Here is an 18,459-nt window from a genome sequence, read left to right as displayed (position 1 = left end):
GGGTAAGCACGCCTGTCTCACATTTGCGATCTTGACGCCCGATGAATCTGACCTCAATCAATTACCCCAAACTAATGCAGTCGTGGTTAATCCCTCTTCATCACCAGGCATGATCATAGGTTCAGCCCCAATAACCTTGAACCCAACAGACGTGTACAGCTTAATCCCCATTGGACTCCCAAAAACCGTAGCGACAAGTCCCTCGCGCTCTGCCTTTTCCATTCCGTATTTACAAAGAGCAGCCCCGCAACCTCTTCTGCGATAATCGCGATGCGTCGCGAGATTAACAAGGTGAAGCTGCTTGCTACCAAATTGGCTGAAATGCATGTCATAAACTTCTTCTACGCGCGACGCGAAATATCGCATGTGCGGGAGGTTTGCATCACGACGTTGGTTGTCGCCCAAAACACCGGGTTTGACTGGGTTGTTAGCTAGGATGCGAAAATTGAGGCTGACATACCTGGTTTGACACCAGTAAGACCAGAGACATCCCAGATCCCCAAGGCGACAATCTTTTGCCCAGCCTCTATGACAAGAATGTCATAGCTCTCAGGCTGTTTCAAAAACCCCTCATACTCGACCCTGGTCCACTTCCACTGATCTTCAGGGTATTCATGTCGATATGGGAATCGATAGTCTCGTTCTGGATCATCAGGAAAGGCTTCAATAGCAAGTTTTGTGATGCCGTCCAGGTCATCAATCGTAGCTTGTCGCATACGGAGTTCTTGGTCGATTGTTCGCTCCATGGTTGTTGTAATTCCCACTGTGGCTGGTTGATTCGTCTTTAATGGTGGTTGCCATCAAAGGTTTACCGTCTGAAAAGAGTAATCGGTAGGTGAGATTGCAGATCTTTACTCTTCATGGTAGTCGGTAGAAACAACGTCTGACAAGTCACGCCAGCTCGGGATCCATGCCTGATATGGAAATCGGTAGAGGCCCTGAATATTTAGCTCCCTACCCCACAACTTTATTGCGTGGATCTTTTGTACCGATTACTGAATTAAGCAAAATGATTGAGAACGGTAGGTCCTTTTGTCTGTGTTCGTGTTTGGCTTTGCTGACTGTGGTAGTGGACTGGTTTGAAGTGATTGACAATCTGGAGGAGGATTTGTTTGATGGTGACGACTGGCTGTCGGAGCTTTTACGCGAGGAACCCAAGGATGGCGTCAATGTTGACGTGGAACCCGTGGAGAGCTCGGCGCCCGTGGCGGAAGAGTTGACTCTGGACCCGTCACTGTTGACTCTTCCGACTTACACGAATTATCCCCGCAGTTACACTCAGACATTTGAACCTCGTGACCTTCCGATGAATCATGTCTTTCCGTTGACCCTGCAACAAAGTGTCTCTACAGAAGATGAGATACGATTCACGCCGAGCACCAACTCCATCCTAACTCCATCTGGGTCAAGTGCGCATTCTCAGAGTCCCCCAAGAGCAGTGAAGACTCAGAAACGCAAGTCAAGACCAGATCATAAGGCGGACCGATCAGATGTTTTGACCACAGATCTTGTAAGATGCCTGAATCAGTGTTGTTCTCACTAACTCTTCAGGCTCCCAAAACAGAGTATAAGCATGATCAGGGCGGTAATCTTCAGGGCGTATTCACTGTGTCTGGACTGAATACTAGGGTTAGAGGTCCATTCACCGAAGAAGCCCGAAAGGCCACTGCCATTGCGAGAAAGAGAGGTGTTTGCGAAAAGTGTCGCGGGATGAAAGTTCGAGTAAGTTGTCCGACATTTGCTTGAGCCATACTGACTAGTCAGTGTATAATGCCAGAAAATCCATATGAACCGTGTGTCAGATGTTCAAGGCTGACGATTCTGAAACGTCCATGTATCAGAGTCAATCTGAACGAGCTTCCGTTGCACAGACTAGGTATGTTCACCAGACCTCTCGACCTTTACAGTTTCCAGCTACTGAACTAACCTTCCAGGCTCTACGCGCGACAACAAATTGTACGAATGGCTATCCATCAAGGACATCATGAACACAAAACTAAACATCGACCTCGATCGACATACAATCAAGCTGACCCAAGGATTTGACTGTGAAGTCGAAGTCACTGTATCCAAGTTTCAACCTTTGCCCGGAGACAAAACCTCATATCCATGGAGAGACTCTGCGGGAAACCAAAGGATGCTCGAGTTACCGCACTACTACATCGCCGACATGGATAGTCATCAGAGGGTCATTGATGAGTACAACCTCAAGTCCTACAAGGTGTACATTCAGAGACTTCTCAAAGGAAAGAGTCCCTTGATGATCTGGACGCTTCAAGAGGCTATACGGTTCTCGGAACAACACAACAGCTCCCTTGTCAAGGATAGTCTGCGGCTTTGGGCTGGAAGTCGACTTACTGAGTTACCGTGGATGATCTGCGGTGAGCATACACTCGGTCAGATCCCAGTTCAAGATCTCGAGTGTCCCCGCAGTGGTACGATACCGATACCTCCCATCATGGACACGCAGATGGACCATCTCGTCATCAAAAACATAATGACCCCGCTTCGTCAGAGGATTCTTGCAGGTCTGCAGACAAAGATCATGGAGAAGAAGCGTGAGAACTGGTACGAGATCTATCTCACGACATTTGTCCTTCTCAGCAACATGGAACGTCAATTTGCTCAGGTGTTGTACATCATCGACTGGTATGGAATGGAGAGCCGCTTTGGCACAAGAGGAAACTCTTCCGTTAGCGAGTCCTTCATCCACTCGTGCAAAACGCTGCTTGCATTCTTTCACTATGCTGGTGGGAGTCATAAACCGCTTGCGCTGGATTGGAAGGGTTCGAAAGCGCCTCTTGGGATCATGACGCAGCAGCAGGCTGAGTATTTGGACAAGACGCAGAAACAGATTGATCGTGAAGGTGAGGGCTTGACGGGGTTGAAGACGGAGTCGATTTATGAGAGGGATATGTATTGGTGTCATCAGTTGCTGCTGGGGGATTGCAAGGTGGATGAGCAGAATGATCGAGAGATTGATGAACTGAAGGAGGAGGACTACATTTTTCACTGAGATGGTATGTTTGGGTTTGAGGCGGTGTCTTTGGGAGAGCTGGAAATTATAAATGAGTTGGTGACCAAATGTATGAGATCTTTCGACGTCTGCCAATGCTGGGTGATCTCGTGCCTACGGTGAAATCCAGAGCAATTCCAACGCCAACCATGTGCTCGCATGATAGCTTGATCACTTACATTTTGTATAGAGGTATATTGAAGTTCTTCCGTGAGCTTAGAATTAATAAGTAGGGTGCCTGGTCATGGGAGACAGACGTTGGTTTTGGCCACCAGATGAGACCGTTTCTTGCCGTCTACATTCTATGTTAATCGTCAGCGCTGTTGTAATGGAAACAAATTGTGTATTCCCTTCGTTTTCCAGTTTCGCGGTCTTGATTCAATGGGATGTCAATTCGTAGAGTGGCCTGATGCGGCATGGAGGCGCACCTTCCAGATGTCCTGCCAGACACGTGGAAATCTCACATGGCGGTTAAGCTTAAACTTCAAGGGCCAATAAGACATAGCCGACCCTCCCAAAAGGGATATATGCCAATACTGCGAGAACTGTGAGTGCTGGAAGACGCTGGCAACGTGCCGAAAGGAAACAAAAGTACCTTGCCTCTCTACTGCGCATTCTAGGGGAGGAAAGAAGACCTAAGACCTTGATCCTAAGTCATAAAAAGATTTAGGTAACTTAGCATAAGTTTAGGATACCCTTTTCTAAGTTTATTTCAATACCTTATATCAAGGTCTGACATTTTCTTGCTCCCCGAAGGCCGACTGTCTATCTTCTGCTGGGTGTGAGTCCAGGCATTAGGCACAGTTCACGCATAGCGTACCGAGTATCCTCAATGGCTCAGAGGAAATGGTTCCTCTAACTCACAAGCCATACGGTTCAGGTTGTTGATTCATGGATACGCTTGTACATATGGTTCTTGTTCAAGAATGGCATTCAAGTGCGCCATTGATTGGAATTCTATGAGGCTTCATTAAACATGGAGGAAAGACTCAATTGACAATAGCTATTCTGTATATTCAATCTGAGCGAAAAGCTAATCACCAATGTCGTCAAGGAATCAACAGAAAGTCAGCATTCGCAGCCCTTCTTCAAACAATTACGACATCTCCTTCTCTGGGACCTCTGCGTGATGAGTAGACTGATCACGGTAAATGATGCTCTCGAGACCGATCTCACGGTTAATCTCAGCCATGCGCTCGTTATCAGCAAGGGCAGTTCCTTCAGATCCAAAGATGATGTCCTAGAATAGTCAGCAGCTGTGCTATTAGAACTGGAAGAATACGTACCATCTCTTCTAGTGACAGTCGCTTGGTCTCTGGAACAATAAACCAGATGAAAGCTGCACCAATCCATGTGAGCAGCCCGAACAGGATATACGTTCCGTATGTGATATCTTCCAGCATGTCTGGTGTAACTTGTCCGACACTGGCCAAAGTTAGCTAGCATAAAGAATACGGAGTCACGTCACATACATAAAGTTGTTCATCCAGTTACTTGAGGCACCAAGAGAGGTACCATAAGGTCGCGTGCTGAGAGGCCAGACCTCGGCGACGATGATCCAGGCACAAGGACCCCAGGAGTCTAGCATCATTAGCATCAGTCCCTAAAGGAGAGCTGGGCGTAAACTCACATCCAAAGTGGACGACAAACAGCCAGACCATGCAGATAGCAGCCCAACCAGCAGCCTTGTGCGTCTCAAACTGGTCGATGTTCTTGGCAAGAATCACGGCGATGATGAGATGGCAAGCACCCATGCCAATAGCGCCGACAGTCAAGACAGGCTTACGGCCGAGTCGGTCGATCCACAAGACTGCAGGGACGGTAGCGATAAACATGACGATACCGACGACACCAGTGGCCAGGAGACTGGTGGTGTTGCTGCTGAGACCAAGTTGTCCAAAGATCTGAGGGGCGTAGTACAGGACCTTGACTCTGTTAGCTGATTTGATTGACGTATATGCGAGAATAACTTACAGCGTTGATACCGGTCCACTGCTGGAAGAACATGGTGACAGTAGCGACAATGACACGCTTGAACATGGCCTTGGACTTGAAGAGAGCGCCAATAGCAACGAATTGGAGCTTGACAGTGTTCATTGCTGTCTCCGCTTGGAGATGGGGGAATCTCTCAGCCAAGCTTCGCTTCTCAAAGAGTGATTGAGCCTTGATCTCGAGGAATTCCAGCTCAATGAGTTCGTGGTCGGTAGGGAGATCTCGAAGGTTGGCCAGGACCTCTCTGGCTTCCTCTTCTCTGCCGTGGTGGATGAGCCATCGGGGTGAGAATGGCATCCATGCCATGCCGACGAGTAGGATAAGAGCTGGAGCTAGTTGGAGGCAGATGGGGATTTGCCAGGCAGCGTCCTTTTGACCCTCGCCAGTTCCACCGATGAAATGGCAGCCGCTGTCAATCGTCAGTACATAGATGGTATTTTGAAGCGTTGGTCTTACTAGTCGATCCAGAAACTAATCATGATACCGAAAGTAATGGCAAGCTGTTGCAGAGCGACCAGGGCACCTCGAACTTCACTATAACACTGTAAGCCTCTGTATATCCGCAGCGTCGGTGGTCACATACGGTGGAGCGCATTCGGAGTTGTAAAGCGGAACAATAGTGGACAAGCTACCGACGCCCATACCACTACAAATGTTAGCTGCGATCAAAGTGTCTTGGAATTACATACGTGATGAATCGTCCGGCGAGAATGACATCGTGTCCAGCTTGAATGGCGGTAGACTGAATGACGACACCGACGATAAAGACACAAGTAGCGATCAAGATACCATATTTACGAGAGCACAGTTCCGCAATGGCACCAGACATGACAGTGCCGAGCCATGCACCGAGTTCGAGAATAGATGTAAGCCAACCCTTCTTGGTCTGGTTCTTGATATAATCCCCCATGTCTATAGATGTCAGCAAATCCCCACAAAACAAAAAGACGAGTCTTACGGCTCTCAAAAGAAGGCATTGTTAGAATGCCCGAAAACATTCCCTGGTTGTAACCGTAGAGAATACCTCCGATGCAGGCAAACGCGGCAATTCGGGCGACCTTCCAGTTCTTGACGAGGGCTCGCGCGCCACTGGCACCCATAAGCGCCTGGCGCCGCTGGAGGGCGGCATCGTAAGTGCCGACAGTAGTTGTTGCGACACCCATGTTGACTCTGTTTCGGTCTTGGCCGTAGGCTTTTAAATGTAGAGTCGCAGTGGACTCGATGCAACTGCTTGGAGTACCAGAGGGAAAACACTGCAGCGACGTGCTGTTGCATTTGTATCTATATATGAAATCTTACCCGGCAGTTTGAGCCTTTGAGGCTGCAGGATAAATCCTTGTATCATCCATGTGTCTGTATTACCAGTACATGACAAGCAACGAATCAATTTCGGCTAATTCAAGAGGCATACACGATGTAACGGGCCGAATAGAAGCGACAGAATTATCCAATATCAGAGCTGCGTTTGTGATTTGCTTTGTTCCCTTGTGCATTATTCTCACTCTGGGTGAAACATTGCCAACCTCGCTTTTCCCCATGGGGACAGTTTTGCCTTTAGCCTGAAGGCGCTTCGCAACCTTGTCAACTCAGGCTAAAGGCGGGAAATGGGTTGATGGAACGTAAGACTGCTAAATATGCGCGCCTGTAGCAGCGCAGGGCCGTAAGGCAGAAATCCCAAAGGAGAAATGATACGAGTCGATCTGCGGGGAAAGCTGGGGAAGATTGGGAATTAGAATTCACATAATAGCCGACCCTGGCCCTTCGGTCGGTTCCGTTGCTGCCGGTCGAATGGATTTGGGGTAACATGACATCGAGGGCAGTAAGACGGGAGGTATATTAAATGAGATTTAAACTACTGTGCCCCGGAGCAAACTATTTAAAGGACAATTTCTGCCAAGATGTCTAGATAATAGCCGAGAGAAGGCGTCTGGGCGCCGACTTCCATGACCAGGGGGTCTCGGGCTCGGGCTCATCAAGGAGGACAATGCCAGTCTGGAGATCCATATCAATGGCCTTGACATACAACTTCCAGTCGCGAGAGTAGATCTTGTAGCCGAGGTACAGGGCGAGGATGATGGGAGCAGCGAGGAAACCCATGAAGAAAGACTCAGCATCGGGAGGAGAGCCGTCGGGAGCCTGGTGATGTTAGTATGATGAATATCAATTCACGTTCACTGAGTCAACTTACAAAGAGACAAGAGTAGAAAGTGGCAATGAGAGCAATGACGTTGAGGAAGACGCCGAGGTAGCTGCCCCAGACACCGAAGGGAGTCTTGTAAGGGACAAGGTCCAGGTTGATGCCCTGCGCCTTGAAGCCAGATCGCATACGGGCGTGAGCGAGGCAGATGGTGCCCCAGACGAAGAGGAAAGCAAGACCGGACAAAGCCAGAAGCCAGTCAAAGACTGTACCTCCGTTCTTGGCCTCTCCGACATAGGCCAGAAGACCGAAAGCAAGCTGAATGAGGACACACCAGAGGGGACGTCCCTTCTTGTCAATGTAGTTGAGGAACTTGGGAGCGTGGCCACGGGTAGCCATAGCCTGCATGGTGCGGGTTGAGCCAAAGGTACACGAGTTGGCGACGGACAAGACGGAGATGGTGATGACGGCGTTGAAGATGGAGGGCAGAACCTTGATGCCTGCATCTTGAATGGCGAGGACGAAAGGTGAGGCCTTGGTGTTAGCGCCAGAGGCACCGAGGAGACGAGGGTCATCAGATCGAAGAATAATTCCGACAATGAAGAGGTTGATGACGTAGAAGAGAGCAATACGCCAAAAGACCTGCTTGGAGGCAGTGGGGACAGACTTGCGAGGGTTAGCAGTCTCAGCGGCGGCGAGACCAACCATTTCAGTACCACCGAAGGCAAAGGCTAGAGTCGTTAGTCATTGTATTCTAGAAGCGAAGCGAAGCGATGGGAAAGACTTACCGGCAATGGTAAAGACAGCGCAGAAGCCCTTGAAGTTGGTGAAAGCACCAGGGTTGTCCCAGTACTTGGTGCCGAGGTAGCCCTGATCACCGACACCACCACAGTTGATGATGATGCCGAGGATGATGAATCCCAAACAAGCGCAGATCTTGATGGCGGACAGGACGAATTCGACTGCGATGCGTTAGTGGTGAGACGATGACGATGAATGCTATGCTATGCTTACCCTCTCCGTAACCTCGGACACCAAAGATCTGGACGATGGTGAGAGCGACAAGGAAGACAGTGACCCAAACAGCCTAGCGAAAAGAGTTAGCTAACTGAAGCTGTCAAAACGTCAAGATGCATATGCCAAGACGACCGGGCAATCGCCAAGCCCGCCAAGGCAGATCATCAAGAGGAGAAATATACGAACCATGTGGATGTCAGTGCGCCAGAACTCAATTGTCTTGGACGCAGCGATCAACTCAAAGGGAAGAACTGTAAGCCAGGACAGAGCGTATTCCCAACCACAAGCAAAACCCCAAGAGGGATCGACGAAGCGGACAATGTAGGTGTAAAAGGCACCGTTGACGGGGTACAGAACAGCCATTTCTGCGAGGGCGAGGTTGGTGCAGAGCAACATGACACCGATGATGAGATCTAGAACGGGTTGGTTATTTGCGCGACATGGAGCGGGCGAGAGAGAAACTTACAGCCTGCGATGATTAATTAGCATTGATCCTCGAGTGACGCGAAGGTTTGTATCAGGGCTACTCACCAATTACCAGCGACGCGGGACCTCCCTTGTGAAGAGCACTACCAGAACCGACGAAGAGACCAGCACCGATGGCACCTCCAATGGCAATCATCTGCATGTGTCGACCGCGGAGATCGCGCTTGAGCTGGCCCTCGCCCGAGGTCGTGCCCTGCTCCTCATCGTGAGGCGACGTGACCGTGGTCTCGTCCTTGGTCTCGTAATTCACCTCATCCTTGTGCGGTGACGACGACATGGTGGGCAGTGTTGTTACTGTGCGAGTACAGTAAAACAGAGAAGAGAGAGAAAGTAATTAGAATGTCTGTTTCAAAACAAGAGCATCGCAGCAGAACCTGGGCTTCCAAGTGTCTTTATGTGCCAAGCTCAACACACACGCTAGGCAGCTTCGAACAAGCTTAAGATAAGCTTCAGCTGCGACGCTAGAGTGTGGATGGGCTCGGCGGGGTTCTTTCTCGATATCATCTCCTCCCCCGAGAAGGGGGAGGGGGGCAGGGATTGGTCTAGACCCCTTGTCTCTGCTAATTAAAACGAGACATTCCAATGCGACAGGTGCTGCACTGCACCGTAGGTACTGGGCTGGCTGCCACACTCAATTGTCGCCCGTGTTTCCTTGACATCTCTGGGCGCTTCTTGGCTGCCGACTTGGCAATCTCTTGTCAATCTTGGCGATATGTATGTGTGTAATTACAGTTGCAACACATTCAGATCACGTTGCATTCGTTTTATATCGTGATGGTTTCATGCGTGGACCAATCTACTGGTAAAACTGCCCTGTCAGCGACCAGCAATCCTTCTGGACTTTTACAATCTGACCACCATACCAGCACGGAAGACAAAAATACGACCAACCCAACCTTCTTATCAAGGACATGGTCCCAGGGCTCGCCACGGCTCTTTTGTTGGGTCCAGCGCCACGCCCGTTCCAGATAGCGCTGGAGCTCTACAGATAGGGAGAGCCGACTGGATCACTGCTATTGGGCTGGCGTCCCCGACAGTGGCCACTAGCAGGGGGGAAACAGTCTTTCTCCAACGAACCTAAAAGACGCAGAGCTTCAGCTCCTCTTTACCCCAGAGTCTCTCCAAACATGAACCTGACAGGCTGGTCATGCGATGGGCCCTTGGTCAAAGGAGCATTAGCCTTTTCCGGTCTAGACCAAAGTTCTGACTGTCTACCATATCTGCCCCCGAAACTGCTGTTACGTCGCAAAAACGGTCATAGCTAGCGCGCTATGGTGCCATTTCTTCATTTCCCTTCCTCTCGTGCGGGCGGTTGTTCTAGAACACTTCCTCAGGATCACCCACTGCAACCTCGGACAGCAAATCACAGCCCGTCTACGTTATCACTATCGCTGATAGCTCCAAACCTCGGGCTCCGCACAACCACCACCAGCGGGATGCCGACCTACCGCTTTAGGAAGGTATCTACATACCCGCAGATAAGCTGGTGCCGGGCTTCCGGTTGCCAATGAATTCGCTGACTTATCCTACACGACAGCAGCAGCAGAAAACTTGGGGTCCTACAGTATGCTTGAGCAGACAAACTGCCAGGGGCTGAATAAAGTATTGAAGCCTATTCAAGAACACGAGTTCCCCTCTCCCGAGTATAAGCGGCGCCCAATGACCCCATGTGACCATTTCCAGCTCTGGGGGTTAACCCCATGTTGCTTAGTGTCACAGCCTTGACCACCCAATTTATCGTTCAAGACCATAAACGAGCACGATGAGAGGTGCGGCCTTCCCGTGATGAATCCACCTAGATTGCCGCCGGTATCCATCAGCGATTGCGAAACCCAGATATGAACGATGGATCGTGCCATGATAGTGATTTATATTTTTTTTGCCCCGTTTTGATGATAGCAGAGTTGATTACAGTCATCGAAACAGATCCCGCTGTGAAGCTTTGTCGTAAGATCTGATGTCCGAGTCGTTGACCGGCGACATGTCGAAATAAGGTATACCTTCAATTGAACTAGATCACTACTCATGCAAGCCAGTGGCGCCAGTACACCACGGATCTCACCTTGCAACATCAACCAACTGCTGTTTGTGGCAAGGGCAAGTCGACCTGACTTGAACTTGGAGTCACCCTTGTAGCTCTCCCCCCCAACCGAGGGTGGCGTATTGGGGATTGCGAGCTTCTAGCTCTTCTGAGAACCCCCAAATGATTGGTTCCACCATGATCTGCAATCTTCCAGAGCTTATACCCAGACTGCTCCGGCCAACCAGAGACAGAACAGCGCATAGTCTCGAATAGGTAGCAACCAGATAGTGAATATGACAGGCGATGGCTTCCTCGGGCTAGTTCCTAGTCAGTCTTACCTCGGATCTGACCTTCCCCTTTGTAAATCGACATGGGTAGCAAAAGTTCCTCCGATTCTGGTGCCCGGCTGCAGTGCTTATTACCATGGACTCTACGAAGTACGGTATAGAGGGTGATCATACCCTGGAGTACTACTATCGATGCAGCAGTCTTCTAGAATCCCTCAATCCTTCCATGATTAAGGTTTACGCATGCATACACGATTCGCTGTCAAGATCGACATGTGAGGGGGCATTTGCCGTGAGTTCAGCCGTTGTCAATGGGTGAGACGAGAGTGTGAACGAAGAGTAAAGTTGTTGACTGGAATAAATGGACGGCCTTAACTACGTGGTTCTCTCTCTCTTGAACAGCTTAGCGCTATTTAATATGAGAGCTTTTGAAAGATAAGGTGACTAACAAATTGTCCGGGGTCGCAAGCCATCGAAAGTCACGCAATAGGACACCAACAGGACCCCTGCCAAGCAAGCATAGGGCACAGCATAGTTAATTCCCCAACACGAACACGTGCTGGCTTGATACTGCATGTGACATTAGTTGCAACTAGCGAGTAGTCAGTGTCATTGTAGTTAGTGTCATTGATACAAACAATGAAATCGCTCATCGCGTTCAATCTCAGGTCTGTACTCTACTCCTATCTCAAGACAAGTTACCAGTACTAGATCCCTTCTTGATTTCCTCCCTCCAAGCACTCCTCTCCACCTCCGAAACACCAGGTCCCTTGTAAACACTGCCATAAAGCCCAGTAGCCCAACTCTTCCCATCAGCTGCAGCCTGACTCTCGGTAGTCTGAGACTTTAAATACTTCTTGGACGTGAAATGTCTCCTGTACCATTTTCCGTATGTAAGAAGATAGTAGAGTCGGAAACACAAGAACGCAAACTTGTCGTTCTCCAAGTCTTCAGGGTAGTTGGCGCCTAGATCCACGGCAGCTGCAATTCCGGACATGACGGCGACTTCGTGGGCGTTGACGAGAGTCCAAGACGCTGCGAAACGAGTGTGATTCTTGGCGTTGAGGAACATCATCCACGGAATGACAAACAGATAATGAGTGTAGCCGTGACAGAGTTGATGCCACCAGTCCTTTCGAATGATCTTATCCTCGGCAATCTCATTGTCAGTCCAGAGCTTGCTGTCCCGATCCTTGTTGAGATAAATAGTCTGGAAGACATGTTGCTCAAAGGGTACCTTTTCAGGGAATTGGCTCTGGTAGTTCGTGCAGTCGAAGCACATTTCCAGCTTAGACTTGTCCTCAGGATACATCTTGATGTAGTACATGGGCCGATATTCTGTCTTTGCAAACGCCAGACGATCCGATTGGTCAGTTCCGTTGATGTTCGCAACAGCTAAATCATCGCGATAAAAGTTCTCGTAGTGTTTCTTCATGTAATCAGAATCATTGTGAGTGATTGTAATATCGTCGCTGAATTTTGCTGAACCCAAGACCTTCTTTTCTTTCCAGGTGGCGGTCCTGCCAAGGACTTTCTTTGCCGTGTCAGCAAGACAGCAGAGCACAATTTCGTCGTATTTCTCCTCGCCGACGGGTGCATCGGGATCCCCGCCGTTGGGGTTATGATGATCTGGCATCGGGGTCCTCGGCTTGAGCTTCACAACAACGCCATTTCTATTCCTCTGGACAATTTCGGTCAACTCTGTTGAAAGTCGTACGGTGACTCCGCGAGAAACAAGATCCTTTCTCCAAGTCTCGTAGAACTCTGAGAATTTAGGAAAGACAATCATGGGCGGTTTGTTGCTTATGACAGTGTTTCTGTCGGACGGATACCACATTCCGTAAGTCGGTGAAGTACACAATCTCTCAAACATAATCGCAGGAACTTCAGGCGTAGCATTACCAGTGCCGAGGAACAATGCCGTCATCGGCAGAGCAATAGTGTTGGTGAATTCCTCAGAGAACAAAAAGAGCTTGAAGACAAGCTTCAGCGGAAGCAAGGCAAAGAAAATCTCAAACCAGCGCATGAACTTGAGAACGGTCGTCAGGCGACGAACTTCCTTCTCATGGCGCACCAGAAGTTGGGTTGGAAATACGTTATTCCAGAACGTCTCGTCTTTGCCGAATGAAACGTGCAGGTTGCAAGGGTCTGCGTGATAGCCCTGACGGGAGAACATAGTGACCGTATGATGAAAGATGTAAGATCCTCCTTGGACACCTTGGTTGCACCAGGAAGCTCCATGTCGTTCCTTGTCAATCGGAATGGAGAATGCTTGACCGCCGCAGTAGTCAACTGCATCAATCAGAGTCACGTCGAATTTGTCTGGATGTTCCGAAAGATGGTAAGCAGTAGACATGCTGTTTTTGTCAGTATCATCCAGAATTATGAGTTGAAATCAACTTACCCAGCTGCACCAGCACCTACAACCAACACCTTCTTCCGCCCATCTCTACCTTTATCTCCGTTCTGAGCCATCAGTCCTGCTCCGTCGTGCTCAAGATCAGTATTGAACGGTTCCTGAGACATAGATACCAAGATCGATCGTTAAGAAGATTATCGCAAGCCTTTGACAGACCAGGAATTTCTTGCAAGGACAAATTGATATATGCATGATACAAATAAGTCATGACGGGCTTGACTTTGCTGCTGACGTCAATGACTCAGGTGGGCCTGCGTCAAAGGCTTCACCGATTTGAGCTTAGAGTAGGGTTAGTATAGATCTTGACTCCACGCTAATCTTGGAGACACAGATTCTTCGATCTGGTGGGGAAGATCGATCTTGGTGACTAATAATCCGATGCGCATCCAGAGTCGTGTCGCGTGCGCGTCGCGTTGATCAGAACGCGCTGTTGGGTTGTATGGACATCTATAGATTCATGCTGAGGATATCTACCGTTTCTGGTTTGAATTGTACATGGAAATGAGAAAAGTCCTCTGGGGCTCTTCACTCACTACATATATGGGTATGTTATTGAAACTCGTAATGCTTACACGGTAACCCAGGGAACCTACTTGCATGCCATCTGGCGTTCCATCTAAGCGCGATTAAATTGCCTTTATAACTCGGAACTATTTTCAGACATACAATTGGAGTCTTTAACGTGCTAATGGCTAGAGTAAAGTTCCCATATGGCCATAGTAAGAAGCTACTATACGGATAAAGCTGTGCTAACAGTTATATACTTTATTTAGACCCTATCTGCTATTGTCTTTTGTGATGTTTCTTACTATTTCTTTTACAATATAAAACACAGTTTAAAAGCCTAGCATTAAGCCTTTATTATCCTATTCTGCTCGGTTGGCAGCTTGATCATAAATGTCGTTCCGAACCCGATTCGAGATGCACATCATTCACCAGTAATGCTAGTTCTACATATTCCTCTCAAAATTAAAATTAAAAACAAATACTCTAAGTCGCTTACAATTTTTTGCGCAAATTCAATAAGCGATTTAACAATGGCACTGATGCAGCGAAAACATTGGCATCCATCTAATACTGGATAATATCGTTACCTACCCTTGACCGCCAAACTTATGAGTCGTCACATTTACGTCTTGCAAACGGATCTAAACCGGAAACAATCTATCGATTACCAGATTAGCTTTCGTGCCGCTCGCCCCGTGATAGCCTAAATTGCTGCCTTTGGTTCAACGCGAGACAAACAAAGGATACAGCCGGGTTTAGGATGACTGCATGGCTGAGGAGAAGCTCCGGGCCAATCAAAATCTTTAGGGCATCACCTCATCAGTACAAAATGACATCAACGATCCTGATAGTGAAGACCAATGATGGCTTGATTAAAGTTGTACTGGTGTGACATGAGATTGCAGATCGCTTGAACAGAGATAGCGATGGCGAGGTTCTTGTACTGTTTATCTTTGCATTCCATCGGCAACTGAAACGTGAAGTTACGCAAGTGAATCCCTTGTTTACGAAAACCTACACCATGCCTCCCTCGGAAGAAATGTCCAAAGTAGACGGCGACACTCTCCCCTCATCGCAGGTCGAAAACGCACAGGGCTACAACTCCCGCAACCCCCTCCTCCACAACCTCGACGGCCTAACCCTCTACGAGAAGAAATGCATCCTCATCAACCGCGAGATCGACGCTCAAGGAATGGGCAAATACCAGTGGTACATCTGGGGACTCTGCGGCTTCGGCTATCTGCTTGATCTCCTCTGGGCTCAGGCCTTTGGGCTCGTGCTTGGGCCGCTGCAGCAGGAGCTGGGCTTTGGGGATGACGAGTCGGGGAATATCTCGACGAGCTTTAATGCTGGGCTTACGGCGGGGGCGTTTGTTTGGGGCTTTTTGGCGGATATTATTGGTATGATGCTCTTGGGTTGTTGTCGCGTCAGGTCCTCTACCTGGAGATTCACTTCCTTTGGTAAAGATTTGTGCTGACACTTTTTAGGTCGTCGCTGGGCGTTCAACTTGACGTGTCTCATTTCGTCGATATTTGGGCTTTGTCTCGGTGCGTCCAATAATTACACGACTTTTCTCGTGTTGACAGCATTTGTCGGGTTTGGTGTAGGAGGAAATATTCCCATCGACACGACAATTACTCTCGAGTTTATTCCCCAGGTACGTTGATCAGGTTCGGCAGAGGCACTTAGCTAATCCTGATAGAACAAACGCTTCCTCTTGGCTTGTTTGTCCGTCTTCCAACCTATTGGAGTCGTCCTCTGCAGTGCCATCGCCTTTGGCTTCATCCCCGTCTACGCATGCTCCCCCAACTTCTCCGAGCCTGACCCTCTGCTATCATGCAACAATGCTGAGGCAGGAGAAGCATGCTGTTCCCGCGGTGACAACATGGGATGGCGATATCTTCTCTTCACAATTGGCGGCATCACTCTAGCCATCTTCATCCTTCGCTTTTTCGTCTTCAACTTTCGTGAGACTCCAAAGTATCTCATCTATCGCGGCCGTGACGGCCAGGCAATTGAGACGCTTCAACATATGGCCGAAGTGAACAAGAAGAAGTGCGGACTCACTCTTGAGCTTTTTGAGTCACTTCAAGCAGATGATAGCTCTCTTGGAAGTGGTAATAGTGCAACCCCTGCCTTGGGAGCGGGAACTAAGCAGCTGAACATGGCGTGGTCTCAAAAGGCTAAGCTTGAGCTGTCAAGATATAAGATGCTGTTTTCTAGTCCCAAGATGACGCGTCTTACAGTTCTTGTATGGTTGACTTATATCATGGACTACTGGGGATTTACTGTTGCAGGTAAGTTCAGCGTGAACATGATGAAACATTACTAACAGACTCAGGCTTTTACCTGCCTAGCATTCTTGCCCTCAAGAACGGCGCTGCATCCGTAAGTCTCAAATCGACTTACGCTGCCTACATCTACACCTATGCACCCGGTATCGTCGGCGTACTCCTCGGCGCAACTCTCTACCGCATCCCAGCCATTGGCCGCAAGTGGACAATGGTGCTATCAGCTGCACTAATGGGCATATCTATCATTCTCTTCTCAACGGTCGATACGCGTGCCAAGAATGAAGGTCTCTTCACTATGGAATACTTCTTCCAGTCCATGTTCAACGCTGTACTCTATGGCTGGACCCCTGAAGCTTTCCCAGCGCCAATCCGTGGGACAGCATGTGGTATTGCAGGATTTTGGGGTCGACTGTTTGGCATTGTGAGTCCATTGATTGCGCAGCATCTGTATGGACGCACGGGTGAGAATGGACAGGGAGATATCAACAGTGTGCTATATCTTGCTGGTGGCGTTATGCTGGGTTGTGTGATTACAACAGCTTTGTTACCGAATGACATGATGGAGAGCAAGGACGAGAGGTCGTAAGGATTTGGACTTCTGGCATTGCATGGTTTCCGCTGAATCTGAATTATCTTCATAGCAAATTTCAACTAGCCTTTGCCTACGTAAAATCGTACTATCAACCAAGAGTACTCTCAGTGGTATTGGTTCAGGGTACAGGTTTGAGTCACTCAGGGTCGTTGAAACGCTCAAAGTTTTGTTATTCTATTGCATTTATGTACTTGATTGTATTTAATTCCATTTTCCCTTTTAGTCCTCGCTCTGGTAGAACTGAGGAAGCTTAAACAGCTTCTTGGCGTTATCCTTTCCAATCTTTCTCTTATCAACATCATTAATAGCCAGACCATCATACCACGTGCAAGCATCTGAAAAGTTCTCGAAAGGATAATCGATAGAGAACAGAATACGATCAGCTCCAACCTCTCCAAGACAGAACTGCAGTGTTGATGTAGAGAAGTGTCCACTGGTGGTGATCCACAAGTTGCGGGCAAAGTATTCTCGGATAGTCAACTTGCAAGACAGACCAAGAGGCTTCTTGATATCCTCGAACCAATGGTTGATTCGCCACATGTCGAAAGGAATATGCTCGCCGAGATGGCCGAGAACGATCTGGAGCTTGGGATGTCTGTCAAAGACACCGTTGGTAACCATACCGAGGGCGTGAAGGCTGACACCCTGGGCGAAGCTCAGAGGAGGACCAATGAGCCAGCTGCGCTTGGCCCAGAGCTTCTCGTGGATGGAGCCTGTGGGGTTGCGGGGGTGGAGGTAGAAGGGGACGTCCAAGTCTGTAACTGTGGACCAGAAGACATCCCACTCAGGGCCGTCGTAAAAGATCATGTCGTCTCCGTCTGCACCAGCTCGTTGAGTATCGTTGACAAGAGCACCCTTGAAGCCGTACTTGGTGACAACTCTTCGGAGCTCCTCAGCAGCTTCCTTGGGGTCGTGCATAGAGAGAGTGCTGAAGCTGTTAGTGACGTTATGGATATGTGACATATGACTTACGCAAAAGCACCGAGACGATCAGGGTGAGCCTTGATGGCATCAGCGATATAATCGTTGACCTCAACAGCTAGAGCCTGAGCCTCCTTGGGGTCCCAGACATCTTGCACACCAGGTGCAGTGTATGAAAGAATTGTGTAGCCAACGCCATGCTCGTTCATGTACTTGATGCGCTGGTCTGTGATGTCGTTGATCTCGGCAGCGTGCTTATCAGGGTCGATGGCAAAGAGACCAGCCCACCATCGTGTTCGCTCCTTGTGACGGGGGAGAGCGAAAGCTTCCTCAAGAGCAACCTTGCCGAGCATGATGAATGTGATATGTGTGAAGTGAAGATGATGGGAGAGAGTGAATTGATGATGAGTATGTTTTGTTATCTGGAGTTAAACATGGACATATATATTCAACTCGATAACTATAAACACGATACAATACCACCATATGAGACCGCATTACCCCGTTCCGGATAATGCACCCGCCTCGTACAGTAAATTCCGTTGATTCCGTTTGGACGAGCGGATAATGCACCGTCAATGCTAAACCTTAACAGGAACGGCATTTGCCCGCGGTCCGATCAGTCTGCGGGGTAAGATCGTCACCCACTGATTACGGTGGGAGCGCTCACTAAGGAAGATCCGAAGTCCACTATCGGAAGTCGGAAGCAGGGTCACGGAGCGACACATTATTGAGATAAACTGCAACGCACAAGCTTTGAGACAGCGC

At 48.9% G+C, this 18,459-nt stretch overlaps 7 protein-coding genes across 7 annotated transcripts; 2 read left to right on the top strand and 5 right to left on the bottom strand.

Annotated features, from left to right (window-relative positions):
* Positions 1-57: 57 nt before the first annotated feature.
* Positions 58-746, bottom strand: FPRO_10251 (uncharacterized protein; the record flags this gene model as incomplete). The annotated part of the gene is made up of 2 exons (XM_031231192.1): positions 58-419; positions 461-746. The coding sequence occupies 2 exons, from the start codon at positions 744-746 to the stop codon at positions 58-60; spliced, it is 648 nt and encodes a 215-aa protein (XP_031081254.1).
* Positions 747-1,009: 263 nt separating this feature from the next.
* FPRO_10250 (uncharacterized protein) lies at positions 1,010-3,016 on the top strand (the record flags this gene model as incomplete). Its single annotated transcript, XM_031231191.1, has 5 exons — positions 1,010-1,022; positions 1,071-1,510; positions 1,552-1,722; positions 1,765-1,876; positions 1,935-3,016. The coding sequence occupies 5 exons, from the start codon at positions 1,010-1,012 to the stop codon at positions 3,014-3,016; spliced, it is 1,818 nt and encodes a 605-aa protein (XP_031081253.1).
* Positions 3,017-4,112: 1,096 nt separating this feature from the next.
* FPRO_10249 (uncharacterized protein) lies at positions 4,113-6,171 on the bottom strand (the record flags this gene model as incomplete). The annotated part of the gene is made up of 9 exons (XM_031231190.1): positions 4,113-4,256; positions 4,303-4,441; positions 4,489-4,597; positions 4,647-4,941; positions 4,991-5,417; positions 5,465-5,542; positions 5,592-5,654; positions 5,698-5,920; positions 5,967-6,171. 9 exons carry the CDS (start codon positions 6,169-6,171, stop codon positions 4,113-4,115), a joined length of 1,683 nt encoding a protein of 560 aa, XP_031081252.1.
* A 739-nt stretch (positions 6,172-6,910) lies between these two features.
* Positions 6,911-8,925, bottom strand: FPRO_10248 (putative GAP1-General amino acid permease; the record flags this gene model as incomplete). Its single annotated transcript, XM_031231189.1, has 6 exons — positions 6,911-7,144; positions 7,197-7,876; positions 7,934-8,107; positions 8,160-8,232; positions 8,349-8,575; positions 8,694-8,925. 6 exons carry the CDS (start codon positions 8,923-8,925, stop codon positions 6,911-6,913), a joined length of 1,620 nt encoding a protein of 539 aa, XP_031081251.1.
* Positions 8,926-11,646: 2,721 nt separating this feature from the next.
* On the bottom strand, positions 11,647-13,484 carry FPRO_10247 (uncharacterized protein; the record flags this gene model as incomplete). Its single annotated transcript, XM_031231188.1, has 2 exons — positions 11,647-13,315; positions 13,363-13,484. 2 exons carry the CDS (start codon positions 13,482-13,484, stop codon positions 11,647-11,649), a joined length of 1,791 nt encoding a protein of 596 aa, XP_031081250.1.
* A 1,421-nt stretch (positions 13,485-14,905) lies between these two features.
* FPRO_10246 (uncharacterized protein) lies at positions 14,906-16,764 on the top strand (the record flags this gene model as incomplete). Its single annotated transcript, XM_031231187.1, has 4 exons — positions 14,906-15,284; positions 15,372-15,541; positions 15,587-16,181; positions 16,226-16,764. 4 exons carry the CDS (start codon positions 14,906-14,908, stop codon positions 16,762-16,764), a joined length of 1,683 nt encoding a protein of 560 aa, XP_031081249.1.
* Positions 16,765-16,989: 225 nt separating this feature from the next.
* FPRO_10245 (uncharacterized protein) lies at positions 16,990-18,044 on the bottom strand (the record flags this gene model as incomplete). The annotated part of the gene is made up of 2 exons (XM_031231186.1): positions 16,990-17,698; positions 17,743-18,044. The coding sequence occupies 2 exons, from the start codon at positions 18,042-18,044 to the stop codon at positions 16,990-16,992; spliced, it is 1,011 nt and encodes a 336-aa protein (XP_031081248.1).
* Positions 18,045-18,459: the final 415 nt, after the last annotated feature.

This window comes from Fusarium proliferatum (genome assembly GCF_900067095.1).
Source record: "Fusarium proliferatum ET1 genome assembly, contig: FPRO_scaffold005, whole genome shotgun sequence".
NCBI classification, from domain to species: domain Eukaryota; kingdom Fungi; phylum Ascomycota; class Sordariomycetes; order Hypocreales; family Nectriaceae; genus Fusarium; species Fusarium proliferatum.
This window is presented reverse-complemented; position numbering and strand designations above follow the sequence as displayed.